The sequence below is a fragment of the Drosophila sechellia genome, chromosome 3L (genome assembly GCF_004382195.2).
Source record: "Drosophila sechellia strain sech25 chromosome 3L, ASM438219v1, whole genome shotgun sequence".
Taxonomy (NCBI): Eukaryota; Metazoa; Arthropoda; class Insecta; order Diptera; family Drosophilidae; genus Drosophila; species Drosophila sechellia.
In genome coordinates this window covers 13854008-13876794 of record NC_045951.1, presented here as the reverse complement: position 1 = coordinate 13876794, position 22787 = coordinate 13854008, and the positions used below count along the sequence as shown (strand labels likewise).

General features: G+C 36.6%; 2 protein-coding genes across 13 annotated transcripts in view; both read right to left on the bottom strand.

The window, feature by feature from the left end:
• The window catches only part of LOC6605654 (rab11 family-interacting protein 3), a 41359-nt gene extending 19122 nt beyond the window's left edge, over window positions 1-22237 (bottom strand). For 2 of the 12 annotated variants that reach the window (XM_032719999.1, XM_032720003.1), the window contains exons 1-7: window positions 21514-22237; window positions 13079-13233; window positions 12732-13014; window positions 12384-12452; window positions 11508-11552; window positions 1255-1293; window positions 407-521 (exon numbers count right to left, since the gene is read on the bottom strand). In XM_032719999.1, coding sequence (XP_032575890.1) covers window positions 407-521; window positions 1255-1293; window positions 11508-11552; window positions 12384-12452; window positions 12732-13014; window positions 13079-13211 — 684 coding nt within the window. In that variant the 5' untranslated portion in view covers window positions 13212-13233; window positions 21514-22237. Of the gene's footprint in view, window positions 1-406; window positions 522-1254; window positions 1294-5678; window positions 6017-7727; window positions 7889-11507; window positions 11553-12383; window positions 12453-12731; window positions 13015-13078; window positions 13234-21513 lie in introns of those variants that run through there. The other 10 variants (XM_032720005.1, XM_032720008.1, XM_032720009.1 and 7 more) reach the window with 8 other exon arrangements.
• Window positions 8917-10682, bottom strand: LOC6605652. The gene is made up of 2 exons (XM_002030434.2): window positions 9581-10682; window positions 8917-9520 (listed from the first exon to the last, which is right to left on the bottom strand). Exons 1-2 carry the CDS (start codon window positions 9797-9799, stop codon window positions 9020-9022), a joined length of 720 nt encoding a protein of 239 aa, XP_002030470.1. The 5' UTR covers window positions 9800-10682; the 3' UTR covers window positions 8917-9019.
• Window positions 22238-22787: the final 550 nt, after the last annotated feature.

Sequence of the window (22787 nt, the reverse complement as noted above, 5' to 3'; positions counted from 1 at the left end):
TTTTCCCAACGAACATTGAAAACATTTTCGGAATTTCGTCTGAATGAAAATGATGCTCACACACATGTTGGGAAATAAAATTTGCGATTGCGAATTAGGTTCAAGTGCAGATTATGTCTCTTCATCAGCAATTTCTTTGATGAAATATCAAGCATTGACAATTTTTTTGGCAATTCATGCGACGGTACATTTATTTATTTATTCCGTTATTTTTCGCCATCTAATCCGAAGACTTTGAAATCGAATTGTGCAAGCAAAATGTGTAAAAAGCCGTGGAAACTATCTATCTGAATTGATGTTTTAACGATATCTAATTATCTGAGCTAAGGAATCAAAAAAAAAAGTAATACTTGGGTTTTATTTAATTATAATAATTATTGGAGCTTTGTTAAATCGGTACACTTACCCTATAATCGTAGTCATGACGATTCTCCAAGCTTATGTCGCTGTACATGTCTTCTGTTGTATCACAGTTGGAGCTACGGCCCGATGAGTTAAAGCTCGATGATCTATAGAGTTGGCTGAAAAACATTTAATTTATAAGTAATTTAATAAAATAATTTTTATATTCAGTTTTAACTGTTTATTAAAAACTCTTCATTTAAAAAAAAAACGAAAAAATCAAAAGAAAACGAATTCGCCTTAGAATTCAGTTCATACCTTTTCGAATTCACCTCGGTTTAATAAATTTTTACTTGACAATGTAAATAAAAATGTATATAATATTGGTGCAGGTCTCTAATAATATAGCCATTTACGGCGAAAAACTTAAACAATGCAAGGACAAAACAGAAACATTTTCAATTTAAACAGAGATTTAAATTAATTTTATATTAATATTAGCTACTATTTTAAGTCATAAAATTGAATGTCGCACTTCTTTCTGCAAACTGAGATATTCCACTAGAGTTTTTAGATTTACAGTATAGTCAAGACTTTAACCAAACAGAGCAATTCATCTCAAACTGTAGCACAATGTTAGCACACAAGGCGAATTCAATATGTGCAGCATACTTGCCGGCTGCGAATGGGCTCTGTAAGCAACTTTCAGTGATGTCAAATTTTAACGAGACCAGTGCTACCCATGTACTAACCATTGTGAACCCAGCATGTAAAATGTAAAATTTACAATAACTTGAAAACAATTTATGTTACACATCTTAAAAGTTTTAATATTAAATATAAGATGGTTTTTGGTTTTATCGGTTTATCGATAAATTTTTTATTATATTATAAAATAAGTAGTGAACTCACCTGGCTAAGGCATTTGAACTAATCTGCCTGCGGCCGGAACTGAAAACGAAAAATAAACCATTGATTAGTAAATAAAACATACTTTCCGCACTCTACCAACAAACCACCAAACCACTAAGAATAGATAAATGAAAATTTAACCCTAAGTCCAAGCGAGCCGCAACCCATAGAAGCCCTTCAAAATGGATGAAATTCCAGCAATTCGAAATGCAAATAAATTGGCTGGCATTGAATGGCCAACAAAAAAGAAATTACCCACAAAAGGCAACTTGAATAACAACTTGACGCAGGCAGCCAAACAAAAGTAAAAAGAAACCAAACACGTGATAATGAAGGAAACAACACTACCAATGGTAGCTGCCAAAATACAACAAAAACTGCGCCACCCACGCGAACAGGTAAAAGAAAATGGGAAAAGCCGAAATGCAGCCAAGAAATTGTAGCAGCAAAGAAACGTCAAAGACAAAATAATTGCGAAAGATGTAGATGTAGAAAGATAAAGAGCTCAAAAGACACAAAGACGCAGACGACTAAATTTCGAGTAAAAGTGGAAAAGTGGGGGAAAATGTGTGTTTGTCTAAAGTGCATATCGGGAAAATAGGTCAAAGGTGGGAGACATTTTGCAACTACAACAGATGAAAGCCAAATGAAGGAGAAAGAAAAGTGCCGGAAAAGTGTCTTCATTTATTTGTGTGCTTTGGCTGAAAGGCTTTTTAAATAAATATTCATTTGGGATAATTGAGTTGTTGTATGTTAAGGAAATTATATACGCGTATATAAAAAGACTCAGTTAAAATTAAACACAAATTTATGCACAGTTTTATTTTTACACACACCTAAAATACCCATCAAATTATAACATCGCTTGCATTTGTTAGTATTTTGTTCTCTTTATGGACTAAAAGCATTTTGCGGTTTTTATCTGAGGTGATCTCACATGGCAAATTCATGGAAAGTTTGAAATTTGAAAACCGCAAATAGTTTCCGTTTTGGAAAATTGAAAACAAGATATTAAGCAAAATTTGCAAAGCCAGAAAAGTTTGCAAACAAAACGTTAGTTATTCCACTTTTCTGTTCGACTCTTTCTGTCTCACTTCGGCCCCAACTGAACTCATTAGCCCACTTTTCAGTTTAGTTGAGCTCAAACAAATCTATCTCATCTGGGTTTATGGCACTCTACGAACACAACTTTATTTTATGTTTTAATTTAGTTTATGTAAAAAGCCAACATACAAATTGAAGTTGCGTGCTCGTAGAAAATGCAAAAAAAAAAAAATCCAAAAACAAGCCAGCAAATTATTGCAAATTGACCAGAGCCAAAAAGTGTTGAGGGGACCTGCTGCAAAATGTTGCGCAATTTTTGCAGCCAAAAAGCAGAAACAGAAAATGCAAAAAAAAATTTGCGGTTAGTTGAATAGCCGCTTTTTATAAGTCATTGGTCCGTCTGGCAATTTATTGATGCAAAGTGAAGTTGACATAAAGTGGCAGCCGAAAAGTTGCAACTTTATGTATACTCGTTGCATTTTACTGGTTTTATCCACAAAATAATAAATAAATGACAGCTAAAGAATCAAGATACATACTTGATCTGCGAAAATCAAGAAAAACTGGTGGTATAAATATATGTATTTGTAAAACAGATTTCGTTGATTATAACCTTGGCAATTGGCAAAATTACATTCGACTGTTTTATTATGTGTTGCAAAAGCAATTAAACTACAGCATTAAAAATAAAAATGTTTTCAACAATAAAAAATTAACTTGTATAACGCAAACTAGTTTTTTTTTGTTAATTTTTTGTTTCCTCACATTAAAGCCAACGAAAAGTCCACATAAAACAAACCAGAAAAAGAAAATAACCTATAAAAAAATGACAGTTAATTGTAGACAAAAAACGATCAAGGTAATGGCATGTAATCTCTATAGCAACCAAAAAAAAACTGTTTAAATATGATTAAGGTCGTTGGCAGTATTCTGAGGAGTGGTGATCAGAGGAGGGGTCCAACGGGGAGTGGAGTCTGAATTACTGAATCAGTTTTCGGCATTTGGGTAACCTTGAATTTCGGAGAGGGAGTGCTTGAAAATTTCAATGAAATTTGAGACTTTGAGCGGAAATCATGTAGCGGTTTTCCTTTTTACTCATTTCCACTCTTTCATCGTTTTGGGATCTTTTTAAGATTCTTTGCTTGATTCCAACAATAATAAATCAAAAGAGACAATCTGAATGTTTAAATAAATTATGGTTAGGTAAAAATGGTCAATGCATTTTGCAAACACCTGTTGAATACTAAAGTCTACCGCTTCTAAGTAATTATTTTACCTTTTTTACCAATTACTACCGATTGCATGCTCATTTCCCTACTACCCCCCACCACCCCTTATTTTTTCTATTCCCTCTCGCAATGCGTTCCGCTTCGTTGACCTTTGCGAGGGGTCACCTGAATAGGGTTGAAGTGGGGGAGGCACGAAAATCGGAGTGGGAGCTTTGGAAAGGTATTTCAATTGTTATTTAGAATGATTTGCAGTCATAACCAAATGTAAATATATATTTGTTTATGTAATTTTGAACAGATATTTGTTGGCCTATGTAGATTGTATAATCAGCAAGAAGTGGAATGTAATGGTAACAAGGCTGTACTATAGAATTAAGAACCCTATTCAATACGACATTTATAACTATAAAGTGCATATATAGCACAATCAGTGCAAGGTTGATTAACGTTTAATATTCAATTAAATGCTCATAAAGTAAACTTAATGTTGTATGATATCTTGTAATGTAATAAAATTAGATTGTAACATTCTTTGTCGTAAAAATAAATCAGTTTTAAAAGGAATAATTTTTTAAACTTTTGTAAAAATAAACGAAACATAACTTTGCTTTAAAAGCAACTTATAACTACTAATACTCATTTTATAAATATCTCGAGTTGATGACAGAGCGTCTCACACGAAGATGGCAAAAAAGCGGTTCAGTTAAATCCACTTAACTAACTTTAGGTACGTCACTTGCAGCTTTTAGCAAGAAATTGTTAATTGAATGCAGGGAAAGCCCCCTCTCCTTATCTTAAGTCACCTGACAAAGGGACTCGTCTCATAACGAGTTAACTCTTTACACAGAAGTGGCAACCAGTTTGACGTACTACGTACATACTTGTTACGAGGCTCGACGCAAATTAAAGTAAAAGTCAAACTTTAATGATTTCAAGTTTGAGGGCCTTCCGAAATTAAATAATCAACTAAGTTAAGGTGGCAAAAGTTTCTTGAACTTTACTACTTAAAATTCAAAACAATAACAGAAAACAGACAATGAGTTTGTGTGTTTACTGCCATTATCCCCTCGAGTTTCTTCCATTTTCAGTATTACTCTTTGTTTTCCCTGTCTTTCTTCAGTGCAATTTATGTCTCATATTTTCGCGCCAATCCTCAAAGCACGTCAATCAATCACGATCGGATTATGCAAAAATAAAAAAAGGAAAAGGCAAACATAAACAGGGTAAAAATAAGTTAGACAAACACCTGTCCCCGTCAGGTGAGATTGACCCACATAATCTGGCGGAAGCTTTATTTTGGCCTGCCCAAATCAAGTTTTCTATTGCAGAAATTGTTGTTCACAGCGAAACGCCTCAATGCACAGTGGTTTTTCTGATTCGGGCTTACTGTTACTATTTCAGCAGTCTTGCCAAAGGGTGAAGCACACCTTGCCCACTCACCTGACCACGCCCCTCCGCCCCTTCGGCTGTCGCAGCTTGAAAACCGCTCATTAAGCGCCTGGGAAGTTCAGCTAATTGAAACTATTAAAAACAACTATTTTTTCGGCACCCTAGACCGGTTTTCTTCTGGTTACGAGGGTATCTGGTTTCTTTTCAGATTTTTGTGGATAATTAAATTATGGAAAGAGGAGGTAAGGTATTCATTGAAGTTCCAGAGAGCCAGAGAAAGGGCGGCAATATAAAAAGATTTCGGGAGGAGATTGTTAAAAGAAAGCCATATAATAATACGTATGTTATGTCTATTTTCTGAATCTTTAAGTAATAAATATAAAAACACTAAGAAAACCCAAATAGTTTTTCCGACTTACAAACAACTTTTACCCAAACTAATTCGTTGTGCTTCAGTTATTTTCTTCAGAAGCGTTAAAGAAACAACTGGGGGTCAAGAAATGTCGCGATTGTTGCGATTTCCAAAGAAATAATGCCTCGAGTCACAGAAAATATGAAGTAGAAATGTGCGCCTTTTGTTGCCGGACAAGTGAAAGTATTTATGGACATATGGGCGTCGGCTTCTCCGGCTAACTTGTGGTGGGCGTGTCTCTCGGGCTTTCTTGAGAATTAAATATGGATATGGCAAACAACATGAATTAAGCTAAGTGCAACAGTAACAACAAGTTGGTGTAGGATTTCTAGTGAGGGTTTAATACGCACATGTCTCTCAAATGACTGCGACGGCGGTCATAGGGAAAATACTCAAAATATTCATCATCCATTTAGGTGAGATCTGTTTTCTTTAACTTAATTGTTTATTTGGATGTTTATCTATGATCGTTGGGTTAGCTCACTTGGTTATCAGTTTTAAATGCAATTGGCCGCATTGTGGACGTCATTGACTTTAATATGTTGATTTAAACCGATAACGTATACTTTGTTATCTTTTTGATAAGATTAAAGGCTTGAATTTGTTTGCTAATTCCTTTGTGTGTTACAACAATATTAAGAGCTCTTTATAAGTAAAGGTAGTACAAAGTTGGTAAATCAAATAGGAACTGCAAAAAACTGGTGAATATAACATTTTTCCAAAACCCTCCACGATGTATGACTATTTGCACTGGTGCACCAGATGTTTGCACCTCCATTAACTTCACTTTTGATTTGGTTTATGAGCCGTTCAGCAAATTGGTAGCTTGTTATTTGCCACAAAAAGGAAATTTTCATTCGAGAAAACGCACTCGCACTCATCATCGGCAAATTAGACACACTTTCGCAATTGACGGATCCGCCAGCCACACTTCACTTTTCATTACGAGTCTCCTCAAGCCGAACATCCAAGCCAAGCCGCAAGTGTTGCACTCGTTGAGCGGATGGGATGGTTAATATTTAGCCAACACGCTGCTGAAAATCGCTCTGATAACGTCGTTAAACGCTCTCTGCCAGCGAAATCGAAAACGAAATCAAACTCAAAAATCGAAAAGAAAGAAAAGCGCTGCAAAACTGCACTCTCGACTGCACTGACCAACTAGCAATGAAATCGTGCAGCCGCGAACGGGCAGCATTTATATGGCTGCTCTCCGGATAATTAAGGCGATATAAAACTGATTCGATTTTGATTGATGACTCTCGACAATGCGAGCAGAAAAGGGCTGAAACGCTATTAAGCCCAGTTGAAGATGATGCGGTGAGTGTGGCAATGGTTGGAAACAAACGCACTTTAAAAAGTCGATTACTCTTTCAGATTCAAAAGCAATCTAGAGATTCGGTTGATTGGCCATGTCGTTACTGCTTATAAAAGGTGTTGAAATAAGTGTGTAATGGTAAAGGAAATGATTAAAACATATACTCTATTAGAGAGCTACTCAGTTCAAAATACTTTATGTTAAAGAAGCTTTAAATAAAGCAATATTTTAAGAACTTTCCCCAATTTAAAATTCAAATGACCTAATATAAGTAACACCAATTCTGAGTTGTTTATCAAATTTCTAGTATGCTTTAGGAATTATCATATGAATATAAACACGTTCTTGGAAGATTTTTATTCTTTTATTATGCAAATCTTTGTGATTAGAACTGTTTTGGTAGTAATCTAACAAAACAAAGTTAATAGTTTAAATCTGTGCGAATTGATAGTTTATGTAACACTTACAGAAACAAATAAATGTCTGTCTCTTTTAAGTGGAATACCACCTGTGCAACAACACTACACACTTATTTTAATGCATTCTGAACCACCTATTTTTTACCCGTATGTGTACAAATGGGCCTTAATTTGGATGAATGCATGGGAAAAGTGCAGCACAAAAGGGCGTGGGCCCGTGGAAACCCCGGGAAAAGTCACGTGCAAAAGAAGAGACACACATGTCGAAGATGGAGAAGAGGATAACGCACGAGAAGACGGCGAAGACCCTCCGATTTTGCATGGGAATGTGCAGTATATGGCCAAAGACTGCGCTTGTTATTGTGGCTATTATGATGGTAGTTGGACGTCATTAAGGCGTGACGCCGTAAATTACCAAAGTGTAAACTACAGCACAAAACTATGTACGAAATCTCATAAAAGCGCGCAGCTCGAATTAAAAACGTTTTCTATTCCGTGGAAAGCGAAATTTATAGCCAAAAACAAAACCGACAAAAAAAAAACACAATTAAATCTATTTGCACAAACGTTTCGCATACGCCGCGTTGTCTGGGGCCCCAAAAAATCATATACATATATACACATTTGTATATAAAGAAAGCCCACACACAGACACTTTCACATACTTTGGTTTTCTCAATGGATGCGGCGGAATTTTGTTTGATTTTTTATTCGGTTTTACGCCGGAACAGCAGTCACAGACTCTCGGGCGATTAAAAAATAATCAAATCGGGCCAAAACGACGACACAAATTTCCTGACATCCGCACGCGGTTACAGCGATGTTCGAACTAAAACCGAATACCACATTCCAACTTTTTAGCCGCCTGCTCAATCTAAAGGCGGCCAGCAAACAGGTTCGAAGCGAGAGAGCCAACCAGCAAAATAATAAACAAAACGGAAAAGCAGGCCAAAAGAGCGAACAAGTGTGTGTGGGAGAGGGCCAAAACCATTGTTGCAGTTCGAACTTGCCAGACAGACTAAAATAGTTACACAGCGAGTGAGAACTTACAAATGCCAATCATTTATGATATAAAAAATAAAGTTATTTCTAAAATGGAAATTACTACCAGAAAATGTTAGAATATTCATATTCATTTAAATTCCTTTTCATTCAGCATTAAATAATACAATTCCACATACATATATCAATAAATATATTTTTTCTGATATTTTTATTTTAAGATGACATTCCTAATCTTTTAAATATGTAAGTTACTTTTCCGCGCTGCCACCAAGACAACATTTATAGTCTCATTACTAATGTTAAAATGTGTCTAATGACGGTAGTGTTTTTCTTTTTCATCTGGCAACTCCCCTACACTTTCCCATGCAACTTGTTTGCTGCCAACATGTTGTTCGGCGATACTAAAAACTAAAACTATGCAACATCTACAAATCTGGCGAACAATAAACATTCTCATGTATCCATTAGATGGCAACTACATAAAACCGAAGCCAAATTGGCGACAGACGGACTTTCAAGCCGTTTTCAGCTGCCAAATAATTCAAATACATGCAGGAAAAAAACGGGAAATTGTCGCCAGGTCTGCCAATTAGCCAAGAAGTGCAAGCCAACTGCCAACAATGTTTGGGCCCCCGCAAAGTGGCTTGGAAACTGCCTCGATTAGGCAGCCGGCCACCTTTAAGGCTAATTGAGGGCCAACCACGGAGACTTGGGAACTATGCACGGGAAAACTGAGATGCACAATGAAATAGGTGAAAATTACCACGAAAGAAAATTGGAAATCACTTAAAGCCAACCGCTTGTGAAGGCAAGATGTCAAGGTTGGCATAGGTTGGCATAGGGCTATAATGAAATAGGATCACAAGTTTTATACAAATCGCTATGAATGGATTCTTACAAATTCGAGCACTACAATTTTAATATTCCAATGTCAAAATTCCTGAAAATAGATCTAGGGCCTCCATGCTATTTTCGAGGTCGAAGGAGATGGCCGTTTACGCACATTTCTATTTTCCACGCATACATTATTCTCAGCTATAATCTTCGTGGGTTTCGCGGCATTAATGGGCTTGCTCTCTTCTTTGGCTTGTTTTCCCTGATCTCTTAATGCAAATCGCACCCTACTTTTTACTACGAAATCTTCTCCAGGTTCGGCATCTGGAATCACATGCTCCGGTTTATTTTCTTCTGGTACTAGCTCACAAGTTTTACTAGTTTTGTCGAATTCTGGGGGGACAGGATCCAAGATTTCTTTATATCCTGATAGCTTTTCATCGTTTTCTTTGGGTTGTGGTTCATCCAAGTTATCAATAATATTACTCATAATAATATCAGAAATCGGTGGCGGCGGCTTGGGTATTACGGTCGAATTTAGGGCTTCTTGCAGCATGGCCATATCCTTGGTTACAAACTGAACACGTTTTCTCAGTGACTCAATCTCCGACATAGGCACCTAGGACAAAACCTCATTAAGGCCCTTCTACTGTATGTTTTCTTAGAACTTTTAACTTACATCGTTCCATCTGCGTTTGAGTCTTTTAAATACAAGCCAGAGGAGTCCGAGAAGGACAATCGTAAGAATCACCCGGTAAGTTAGTGATCTGTCCCATACTAAAACTTTCCACAGATCAAGGCCTTTAAGAGTGAACCAACAAGCCGATGGCCAAGAATGGCAGTACGGCGAAATCTTTACCAATGTTTCCAAATCAACTTCCTGACGATAATTCCACATTTTGTGGCTGACTTTTCGTTAGTTTCTATCTGGAATTTTGGTTGTATTACACGGCTAACAAAACACATAAATAATGTGAAATGACAAGTATTTTCTTTGGTTGCTAGATTTAATTCAAATAACAACATTTTAAATGGTCCTTCCTATGTGGAAAAATATTCGTTCTTTAGAACAAAATAATTGCAGAATTTCACCCATTCCCTTTCCGTTTTCGGATAAAAATCTTTAACCTCTTCCCACAATTTCCCCTAATTGTTCTCGGTTCTTTAATGCATTTTCCCCCACCATTTCCCAGCGCAGCTTTGTTGAATGCCAAGTGCAGAGACTGGGAAAAACATGTTCCCAGCAGCTGAGCAAAAACAAAGGCATTTGCATGACAAATTCAAGTCGGCCCAAGTTGAAGTTGCTTCGAAAAGAGGAGAAGCCATGGGAACATCAAGGTCCGGAAAGTTGACAGAGCATCCACAATTTATAGCCTGCGTGGGGTTAACTGATTTGCACACGCCTTTAATGCCGACAATTCCAATTACTTTATTCGATTTCTCGCCTCATTTCCAAGGAAATGTTTATGAAAAAAAAAAATTAATAAATGAAATGCTAATCGATATTGATCGATGCTTAATTATTGATCTAACTTTAGTGACAAAACATCAAAAGTATATAACAGTACATAACGAGACGAGATAAATGTGTCAGAATCGATAACATCAGCAGACTGAGTTTTATTTTGGGTCAAATTTTATTCGCGACTTGACAAAAGTGCCGGCCTAAATTCTGAAGAGTTAACAATTGCCGCAAGTTAAACCTGTTTCTGGACCCTCTCACTTCACTTCCTCCGATCGCATGAGCGAAAAAATAAATTCCAACAGCATGACAACCCCAGCGAGTCAGCCAACTTGTAAGCCACGTCAAGAGGGAAGGAGGTGGCCAAAACAAGGGGAGACAAGAAAAGACCCGCATCTTCTACCTTCAACCTTTTCGATCGGTCCCCGAGAAAAGTTCACAAAAGCGGCCAAACTACTTTTGGCTCAAGAAGATGGCAGCAGGAAGCACGGTCGCCAGTTGACAAGCGGAACTGCCAAAGGAAGTTATATAAATTGTAGCAGATTCCATCTTATAGCTCTCATTGTACTAACTTAAATCTCCTGCTGTTAATCTGATATATTTATTTTACTTTCGTTTTGGATTCAGTAGCAATTAAGTCCCAGAAAGGAGAGTAATTTTTTTCGGTTGTAACTTTTATGACAGCCCCCGCCGGCAATAATCATAAATTTTAGTTTTTGGGGGTGGCAGCGTTAGGAAAGCTCTTGAAAATTACCCAATTGAACATCTATGTAGTTGTACAACAATTGAAGCAGGCGAATAAGATGGGAAAAACTGATAACTAATTTAGGCAGACGAAAAATAAGCAATTGAGCAAACCAGCTAATGGAAAATTGGGAAAAACATAAGGCAACGTATAGCTGAAATTAACAATCTTGGATACAAGATGTCATCGAAACGCTTGTGAAAACATTAAAAACTATATATATTAAAGAACTATTTTAAGGAGCTGTGCACCAATAATTTTTAAATAAAATAAATAAGGTATAAATATTTTTATTTACAAATCAAAACACCAAAACCAAAATGGAGCAAGAATGGAGGTTATGATTTATATGAAGGTCTACATGAAACCCCAATAGAAAATATTGTCAAGGGTGCTTACTGTCTCATGGATCCCCAACGACGCTGGGATAAACTATCAGGATTGCTGTAAGAAAAATGTTTATCAATTGGGAGATCTAATAGTCTTTTTTGGTTTAGTTTAGCTTAACAGATTTAACGTAAAAAGAAACCGCAATATAAATATAACAATTGAACCTGATAATCTTTCTAATCATCTTATTTTCTTTTAAGTTCATATATACATATATAAGAATGAAATGTATACCTAATTTTCTTAATATATATATAGACAGTTATAATGATCTATCATTTTAAAAATTGTTAAATAAATTATTAAATTATTTATTCTAGCTATACTAGCTAACACTCATCACTGTATAATTTAAGAGAGTTGTTGGACTCTCTTACGATCAGGTGAACTGTGAATTCACCACGGCTATGGCAACTTGTTGAACACAGGCGGAAATAGAGAGAAAGAGACGGGTGAACACGACCAGAAAGAGAGGCACGATCGCTGTGATGTGAGAGATTCCGAGACTCGAAGACAGAGACACGCATGAATCACGGCCCAAAGCGATTCATGAGCCCAAGTCAGAGCATAGAAAAAACTGGTTTCAGTCTGTGTATGCATTTTTCATGCCACACATACATACGCTGAAACCAACAGACACAGGTTTACATAAAGAAAAGGTTAACTATTCAAATACGCGTTTTTTTATGCTGCCTCGGACAGACAAATTGAGAGTTTTGAATTGATGAAGTCTCTGGGCCTGGTCAGCTTTATTTTATGTTCACGGCTATTACGTATTCAGCCGGATTATGTGCGCAAGCTTCTAAATGCCCGACAACTAAGCAAATTCGCATTCGCTTCGATTGCCACTTTGGGAGGTGATCCGATCAAAATGGGCGAGATTACCTGGTGGGAGTTCGTCGCAGACTGCGCCTGGCCCAATTGTCCCGGGGCATTATGTTTAGTTCGTCATCACTGCAACAATGAAATCGAGTTAGTAAATGCTCATCAGTTGTGACAATGGAAATACACAAGGCGTTTCAGTGGCAGTTAGTTTAAAAGATTAATTGACAGTAATCAAGAGGTAATTCAACAAGACTAATGTTCTTTGCTTGACAGGAGTTACATGATTATATGTTATAAATTCAATAACAGTTTATAGAACAACTGTATTGATAATTTTTAATACCCTTTGACAAACCCAATTTAACTGACACTTTTGAAACGCACTGTATAAATGCTTCAAGAACTTACTCTTGAGGTGTTGATGAACCGACATGTGGAGCCAAATCGAGTTCGACGCCAGTGCTGCCATTTAAGTTGTTATTTCCATCGTTAGAGTGTCCACTGTGGTTGTGTCCACTGTGGTTACCCACGCTGATATTAGGATTATTGTTAATATGATTGCTGATATTATGGCTTCCATTGGAATTGGAGCTGCGGGCTTCGCGCAGTTGCGTGGGATACTCATTTTCGCCATATCCCTCAAAGGATTCGCCATCCGAAAGGGAAGAACACTGAGATTTGGCAACGCCTGCTAAAGTTTAAAACATGATTTAGTTAGTAAGCGAATCTATGATTTATTTTATTGTTATCCATACCTGTACTGGACGGCGGACTGCTGGGCGTGGGACTACTGTCACCGGACATTGTTTCCGCAAACAGAAAATCATTTGTGCTAGCCTTTATGGAAGAATTTCCATTGGGTAACTGAATTCGGGGCATTGGTGCCATTTTGGTGGAAAGCGTACTGCAGCTGCAAAAGGAATAAAAAATTAAAGATATTAAGTTTGTTGTGTGCGAAATGTATATAGATGTTCAATTGGCCACGGACATGACATGCAGGTCAATAGGTCAAAGTGCCAATACTAAATTCACATGCAATTGCTGAAAGTTTAGCAAAAGCGCAAGAAACGAGCCCATCAATACATTACTTATTGATTGGAAAACCTATCGGGAAAGTACGTTCTAAGCTGTCTAGAGCTCTTAGTAAATTGAAAATTTACGAAGCCCGCTGAGATTCTTCGAAAAGAAATAATACAAAATCTACTAAATTCCTCTTCAAAGTATCAAACTATGTGCTAAACAAATATTTGTAGTAATACTAATTACATTTTCCTTTCTAACCAAAAAGTCTGTTCAGGAACAACCTTCAACAGGTGTGTTTTTCCGTTTCCGGAAAATGAAAATTATCAGCCCAAAACGTCATTAGGTAAATGGGTCGAGGTTTTTCAACGGACATTACTTCCCTTCCTTGCTGGTCACTTACATTACTATCCGCTTTCCCTCCCCTTCAATTAACCAAAACTTTGAGGCATGACTAAGGGCCTAAGTACTTTTATAGAAGTCCCTCGATCTAAGCGTGAGTAATTACCTATATTTCTTTTTTAATTGGTCGTGACTCTGCCTTGCCAACATTTTCGTTTTCGTTTCCGAGTTTTACGCTTTCGTTTCTTTTGGGCATTGTCACCAAATATCGGTGGGCGTTTAAGGGGAGTAGATGTAGTTGGAGTACAAAAACCTATAAATACCGTGAATACAATTGTTCGAGCTCGGTTGTCTGATTGATTGATATGTCAGGGCCGTTAGTTGTAGAAAGCCAAATTAGGTCAACTTTTGTTTTGGGGATTAGGCAAAATTATAGGTTCAAAGATTAAGGTTAAGAAAAACGCAAATCAATTCAACATATGTAATGATAATTTTAAGAATTTAAAAGAATCACTTGTTAACTAACTTAAATTATTTGAAATATAATTTTCATTTAAAGCCATCATTGTTTGCCATCTTTTTAAACCTATGTTTGCGAATTTCACTTTTTTAATCCAAATTACACGTACTAGCATAGACAACCCATCAATTTCATAATAAACTGACCATAAACTTGTGATTAAATATCGATTGCTTGGTTAATTCGATGCAAAAAGCGTTTAGCTGGAATAATATGCAATAATGAGCATAAATATGTGATTACACAGAAAAGACTGAAGTTCAAAAGAAAGCAAAGAAAATAGTAAACAACCAACCGGCAATCAAATAAAATCAAATCAAATCAAATATATACCATTGAACAACCCACAAAAGGAGGCGACTTGAAGAAAAATGCAAAAGTAAGAGAGCAACGAACCTTGGGCGAACCCCACGATGGCAACAACAAGTGTGCACTGAGAAAATCGATGAAAGTTACTCAAAATAAAGCAAAACCCAAATAACCACAAACAAAAATATTTTTCCCTTATGCAATGGTTTCTCTAGCTTTGTTGGTTGCTTTGCATAATGGCTTGGAGCTGGGCGTGGGGATTTTATGTGCGAGCTGCCACCCCCGATGGTTCACATGGCTGACAGCTATGACACTTGACTAACTTGGCTAACTCCGATTGCAGCAGTAAAATTTGTAAATTAGCCCTTGAAAAATATTATTATTTTATAAATAATTCATTGTTCCATATTTATTATGGTTACAGCGATTTTTAAAAGTTAGGTCACTATTTTCACAATAGGCCAATTTTTCTTCTTCTTTTAATGGTTTGTACTCTACCAAGCTTTCTTTTAAAAAATAGTTTCATAATATGATATAGTGTACAAGTTTTCAAAATGAAGAATGTTTACTATTTATAGCACATTTAGCTTAAAAGCTAAATTTCTATATATTTTCATTTTTTTTCTAACTTCAATACAATCATGGCACAGTTATTAATGCAAATGACAGTCTTTTTGCCAGCTGCTTTGGTCACAAAAAGGCAAGAAATAAAACTAAATCCACACAACAAGCTAAGCAAGAAGTGCAGTTAGAAGAGAATCCGTGCCGCTCGGTTTACAGTTACTGCAGATGCTCGAGGGGCTTTAGTTTTCCCGAGCTTCCCATGAGCTTTCCCCTCTGCCCACTGAAATTATAAAATATATTTCCCATGAACGGTTTTCTTTTGTTTTTAGCTTCGTTGCAATTATCGCTACCTGATATGCAAAGTATAGTTAGCAACATTTGAAATAGAAATAAATGAATAAAGAATTGTGTGAAATTCATAAACAAAAGAGAGCTACGAAAGATAGGCGTAATAACCAGGCAAAGAATGTCGTGATCAACTTGGTCTGAGCTTCCACCAGAGATCGGAGATTTCGCACATGCAATGGTTTTGTAGGCACTGGGAACTCTATTGCAATTGATGCTGGCAAACACTCAAATTACCTACACTTTATTATGAAATATTATTTTCTTTAATGTATAAAGAAATATCCCCATTGCTTGAGATATACAAATTTCGAAATAATGACATAATAGTACATTTATTTGTTATCCCTTTCAGTTGCTATTAGTGCACTCATATTTTCCAATTTGAATTGATAAATCTCATTTCGCACTTTACGGTTTTGAAGCCCTTCCAATCTCACCCATAATTCCCATTTACCATTAACCAAGTGACCCAATCCAGCCTTAAACCATTTCTCAGGCCACTTTCAATTCATTAACGGCCACAACGGAGCGCATGAATATGAGGCACTGCAGTTCATAAGGCCGAACCATTAGCCATATGCTAAAGATCAAAAACCCGATCCCGCCCCCGCCAAAAAATGAACAAAACTCACACGTATTTATAAGTATGTCTGGTCGACTCTATATGGAATTGTATAATTATAGCACAAGTTGGGAACTGAAGGAGGCGGTGCGCTGACAGCATGCAACTGAATTTGGGTTTTATTTTTATTAGATGTTATCCGAGACTTGACCAGCTGGTTGCCCTCCCCCAATGCCGATGCCTTCCCCCCACCATTCACTTTATGACTAATAAACTTGAACTTGTGCGAGAGAAAACAATTGAAAAATTGAACCGGCGAGAACAGCGAAAGAAAAAAGGGGAGATATGTACATATATCTCCTAGATGTTCAATTACTAGCCAGTTGTTTTGTCAGACACACATGTAATCCATCCATCCATCTATTTATTCAACTCAATAATTATGCAGATGTCGTGTTGTTGTCGCAATAATACTTGTGGATTATGAAACCGCACGTACCAAAATAGGAGATACAAGAACCGCAGGAAGCTCATTAAAGATTCCAAGCCATGTGGCAAAAGGGGCGAGTTTGAATTCGATACGATTCAGAGAGTGGATTGCACAGTTCAAGAGAACAATTTCGAAAATTCCTACGAAAAATCCCAATTAAAGCGAGGAAAGTGCGGAGATTTCAACAGATCCTTTTCACTCAAGTGGCAACAGATGCGTAGATATTTTTCAACTACCTGCTCGATAGATCGCATCGATAAGCAGAAACAGCTGTTTTTTCAATTAGTTTTGCTTGACTCAACCAATCATCTTATGGGGGGTATTTGCTTAAATAACTCTGCCAAATCTGTTCGAAAAATGCATTAAAAGAGGCAAACGTGTTTAATGCCTGGAAACGAGAACTTCGTTTAGCCGCAATGAATTTCAAATAAATTACGTGCTTTTGCTGAATTTTCTGTGACGCAGTAATCAATTGTTTAAGTAACTAACAAAGGCAGTGCGAGATACAAAAAATTCTGAATTTTAAACCATTCTCCACTTGAATTCTAGCAACGTAGTTTGCAAACAATTTTCCAGAATTCAGTAGTTTTATTTTTTTTTTTTTTTGGTAGTATTCCACCAACTCCACTTTTATCTCTCACTTAACCCACAAATTAGCTCATCTACTAAATTAGCCCCCAAAGACCCAAAGTAAACGCCCCAGATAAACAATCCAAAAACGCCCACAAAAAACAGACACACTGAAACAACAATCGAAGAAAATGACAGAAAGCCAAGAGGTTGAAGCAATATTGATGAATTATACAAAACACAGTCTGGAAAAACAAAAAAGAAAACTTTGTTGCAACACTTGAATCGAGAAAATTAGGTCATTTAAGGGTGTGAATTGAAGGGGAACATAATGGCACTTAATAAGGAAAGTGACAAATGTAGGGAAAAAGAAAATAACTAATTGAAAACTTGGAGAGAAACCTAAGTTATAGCTCTTAAATTACAAATATGTGTTAGTAAGAATGGTGTACAATAGCATGAATGTACATAGTTCCCAATCACATTACTTTCCGAGTAAATCTTTTAATCCTTATGCCGCTGACACGCACTGTATAATCTCCTCCCACCGTGTATACTTTAAAATCAATTAGTAAGTCCACAGCACGTCTGAAACAACTTTGAGACAAATCTCATTTGCGACTACGCTGACATATTTTATTTTAGCTCAGTGAATTTATTTTCATGCCCCGAACTGTCGACACCCATGGAGGAACTCCCTCCGAACATCTTGCTCTCTAGTTTGCACTCTATTTCTGATCCGGCGAATGCTTCGCTGGCAGTTCCCGCTAATTTGTGTCCCTCCCGCCGGTTTTAAATTCTCCGGGCGCACACGGAAAGCGGAAGCCCAGGAGAAGCCCGCAGAGAATCCACAAGAGCGAAAATTCCACGTCAGGTTTTTGGTGAATGCCTTAGCTGAATGAATAATGAGGCAGGCGTGCCACTCCTTATTTGATGGGTGGGTAGGGAGCAGGGAGCAGGAGGGGGCGGAAGAAAACCCGGCAGATTTCGTAGACTCGTCTGCGAGATCTTAAGGAAGACTGAGGCAGGTCAAGAAAATCAGGTCGAAAAACACAGTTCTGGGTTCTGGCTAGAGAGATTGCTATATAAGGAGTGGTGCAATGTTTCGCACCAAAGAGGGAAATTTAACAGAACTATAAATGTTGATGATTTTAAATTGGTATAATATTAAGAATGAAAGTCAAATATAAATGTCTAACAAAAATATCGAAAAGTAATAGAAATAAAAGCTTGTTGGCAAAGGTCAAGAAAATCATGGCGTATATCAAATTAGACCTATTGTTAAAAAGTATTTAACAGTTTTAGAAACTTTTATTTTATTAGTTTCCAAAACTGATGAAAACTTGTTGTAAAATAGGAATGGATAGCGAATATTAAAATATTTTCATTTTAAGGAAGCTTTTCATCAAAATAATATGTATTTCAACATTTTTATGCTTCAATAATTCAGTAAGGTTCCCTTTTCGGCGACTTAAAATAATTCAAGCATGGAAAACAAGCCCTAGTTAGTGTATTTAGTGAAAGGTAAACACGGAAGTCTATCAAAGACATATAAACCTGGTACATACATACATTTATACATATGTATGTACACATGTGTACCTGCAAGATGCACTCGAATACGACAAAGATGAAAAGCAAAACACACACATTGCACCACATGGCAGAACGACAATAAAAAAATAAAAACACAGGGAAACAAAACAGGCTGTCATAAAATGCGACACCTGTTTAAAGTTGTGCGCCGGTACCCCCACCACCACCTCCTTGCCCACCTTTTCAGTTCTTTTCGTGTGTTTGCAGTGCATTTCATTTACCGCAATTATTTACATTGGTTAGATGCGGGTTCTTCAAAAAGGTAAAAAGAACCAAGTGCGGATAGAAGATTTTCATTCAAACTGCACTCTGAAAAATATTTTATTGAAATAAGATTCAAATTATTTAAAAAAAAAATATGTTAAGTGCATTTTCGAAAAAAAAAAAACCGTTTGTAGTCGCTTTAAAATTTTTATAATGAATTATATTTTTAGAGAGTTTAAAATCACAGACTTTAGAGGTTTAAATGGTATTTTTTGCTATAAAAATTAAACTAACGTTAGCGTGTATACAGAAAGGTATAAAGTGAACTTAATTGCTGTCTTCTTCTTCATTTTGGTGCATTGAACCGGCGGCACAGGTGGAAGAAGAGGAAGCAGAGGAAGTTGAAGAAGCGGCATTTGACCCAGTTTGATGGAATGGCATTTGAATGCATTTCCATTTGAGTCGCTCATTCAGTGAGTCGTTCGATCAACGAGTTTTTTCAGGTTGTTGTTTAAACCAATTAAATGTCAATTGGCGACGTCATCGGGCTCTTCAATCAGCCATTCATTCAACCCCTCCTGAGAGCTTTTCCCACCCCATCTTAACAGGATTGTGCCCCAAATTGAATTCTTTCACAGACTGTCTGCTCTCTCTTTGGTTTCTTTTCTTATTTTTACGCACCATTCTTGTTTAGATTTTGGCACAATAACAATAATAGCAACAACTGGCACGAGTTCCCTCGTCATTGCCTTGTTTATAAACAAAAGCACAAAAAGCTACGTAAAAAAATTAAAAGAAATACGAAATCTTTTTATTTCAACTTGTTTACCTTGAATCGTCGTGAATTGAAGTTCAAGCAATTAATTACACTCAATTTCAGCTACACTTTTTTATCATTTTCTCGCTTTTGCATTTTTATGCATTTTGCTTAAAAACGATTTTGTAAGAGGCTGCTCAATAAGATAATTAAAATACTAACGACTTTTTGGTTAGAGCTTAAAAGCTGAAAGCGAACATTTACTGGCTATAAATTATTTATAATTATTTGTTCAAAAAATTGCATTCTAATGTAATACATTCAATTTACCTTTGTTGCATAAGGCGTTCATTAACTTTAATTAAATATTAATTACCATTTGTTCGATTTGTTTGGGGTAAACAATTTAAATTGTATGATATGTTTTTTAGACGCCCGTTGAAAATTAAAAACAGAAATGTTCAAAAAAAGCTTGACCAAAGCCGCATAACTGTGCCAAGGCGAAATATTCCAAGCCACCAGCAAAATGTTTTTCTTTCTTGTTTCTCTCTTTTGTTTGTTGCCCAGTATTGTTTTTATTTTTTGGCAGACTTTGCAAAGTGCAAATGTGAAACGAGAACCTCTAAACCATGTTAAACAGAGGCCAAAATGAACTTAGAGGAAATGGACGCACTTACAAACTAAAAAAAAAATATCAAATTACGCTTTGCAGCATGATGCAATCCACAGAGGAAGCAGCTGCCCCTGCAGATTTTCCATCTTCGGCCAAGTGGATCTCGGATTACGTTGGGGAAAACTCAGAAGATACTCGAGTGCAAGATGAGCCACTTGTAGGGATGCATCCTGCGGGATAAGGACAACGATAAGGCAGGTGGTCCGGAAATAGTTGACAATGCACCGGTACTTTAATGAATTAATCCGTGGCACAACTTCCTTGAACTCCTAAAACCACAAAAGATGAGTAAAAAACAAGCGGGCGGGGGAGAAACAAAAGCTAAAATAGCAAGTAAGCCAAACAAAAAGTCAACGATGTCTCTGCCTGGCACGAAAACCTGGCTCACACCCACAACAAAAACAAAAAACGTAGGGAGAATTGCAGGCGCTACACAAGGGGAATGCGAAAATCAACAACTAAATAAAAACAATTGCGAATTTTCGCATTCGTGGAAATGTTATAACTGTCACACCGCCACAAGCGAACTCACCAAATAAATAAATGAGTAAAAGTCGCTTACTTAATTGGCCCAAAACAACAGAATGACGATATCAAAGTGTCGTTTTCTAAGCTGTTTCAAATGACTCAATATTATTGAGTATGCGTGATTACACAAAAATAAATAAATAATAAAGGATGGGAAGCAATTAAGTGCGTCATTTGACAGGCACACTAGTCACGCAATTAATAATAATGCGTTAAATAACAAACTTAATTACTTTCTTTAACAATTGAAAAAAAAAAATAAATTTTAAAAATATGCTTATAAAGCTTGTTATTATTTATGTTTTTCTAACCTAATTTAAACATAGCAAGCTAATAGGCTACGTTAATATGACCAGGTACATTTTTTAAGTAGTTGCACACTTTAACTGTAAGGCAACTATCTTTTTATCGCGAAATATTTATAACTCTGACTGGTTTATTGACTTCAGAGAATACCCATTTAGTATAAACTAAAGATCAGATTAGATGAGATGAGATCATTTGGGATATTATCTTTCCCAGAGATTTGTACTATAGAACTTAATATTTTGCACCCAAAAGTAGTTATTATTGCCCAATTAGATCTCCTTATCTATTCAGTTATCTCGTTTTTTCCTCTTCTTCTTTTGAAGAAACAGTATAACAGTACAGCTTAAACATTTGCTAATTGGGAACCGTTTTGCACACAGTTAGTTCGGGCAACGCACCTGTTGAAATAATATATTTGCGTATCCAATTGGAGCAGACGAGTGGCTTTAACCGTTAGCTGAACATGAATTTGGTTAAAAACAAAACAAAAACGAATTATTTGCACTTGGCGAAAAGCCACAACAACAATTGAACGGTGAAAATACAGGAGCACACACACACTCGCGCGCAGTCTAAGGAGAGAGAGAGAGACGAAGATAGCCGGCGAAGCGCAACAGTTAGATCTCGGTGTTGTTGTTGTTGCTGTTTATGTATTTGTTGCAGAACAGGTAGTTGAGCCTTATATTGCCTAAAATCGGCTTTGTTTATTGTGTTTTATTCGATTTTCTTATACTTTCACTTAAATCAGCATTCTTCGCATATCAAAGCACTTATAGCTGTATTTTTTATTGGTAAATGGTATTTGTACGCGTGCGTAACGTTGGCAACGTCTTCAACTTATTTTTTGAGAGTTGTGATTTTGTGGTTTTACGTGGGAAATTTCACCGCGCGCGCGCTACCGAAAATATGTAAAAGTAATAAAACGCCAAAGTGCACTTATGTATTCTTTATGGTTTTTTATAATGTCGTTTTCCGATACTTCTATACAATTCGACTTCACGCGCGCAGCAACAACATACGCTTCTTTATTGGTTACGAGTAAAAATGTTAAAATAATGCAACTGCAGTTTCGATATATGCCAGACCGACGATGCGCCCGCTTCCAACTAAATTCGACGACCGAAATCGCGTTGTTTCCGGTTTGCATCGGCTTATATATGGCACAGTGTGGCCAGTCGCGCACAGCCGAAATATACGGGATTTCGTTGGTTTGCTTACCTGCAGAATCTTTCGCTGCTACAAACATGGTCACTCTTCACAATGTTAACTCTCTGATATTTTGAACTTCTTAACAGAGTAGCGGGTTTCTGAAACACAAAACGCTTTTTTGCTCTATCCAATTTTTTATTTTGTGCGTGTATAATTTTCAAAGTTGTTCTAGAACTATATTTATATATCTACCTAGTAAAGTACTTACTTTAGGAAATACATAACAGTTTAATTCAATCTGTCTGATTGGACAATCGTAGACACAAAGCAAAAGCCGTTATCGGGCTTAGTCCTCGCTAAAACCTATCGAAACACTAAGCGACTAATTCTTTAGCCGTCATTCTTTAATCGATTATTATTCGATAGGTAACTTTGGTTTGCTTTCTCAATTATTCAGATGCACTATTTAGGGAGATATCAAACCTTTAATATTTTATGTCTTGATTACAAGCGGGCTCACCCT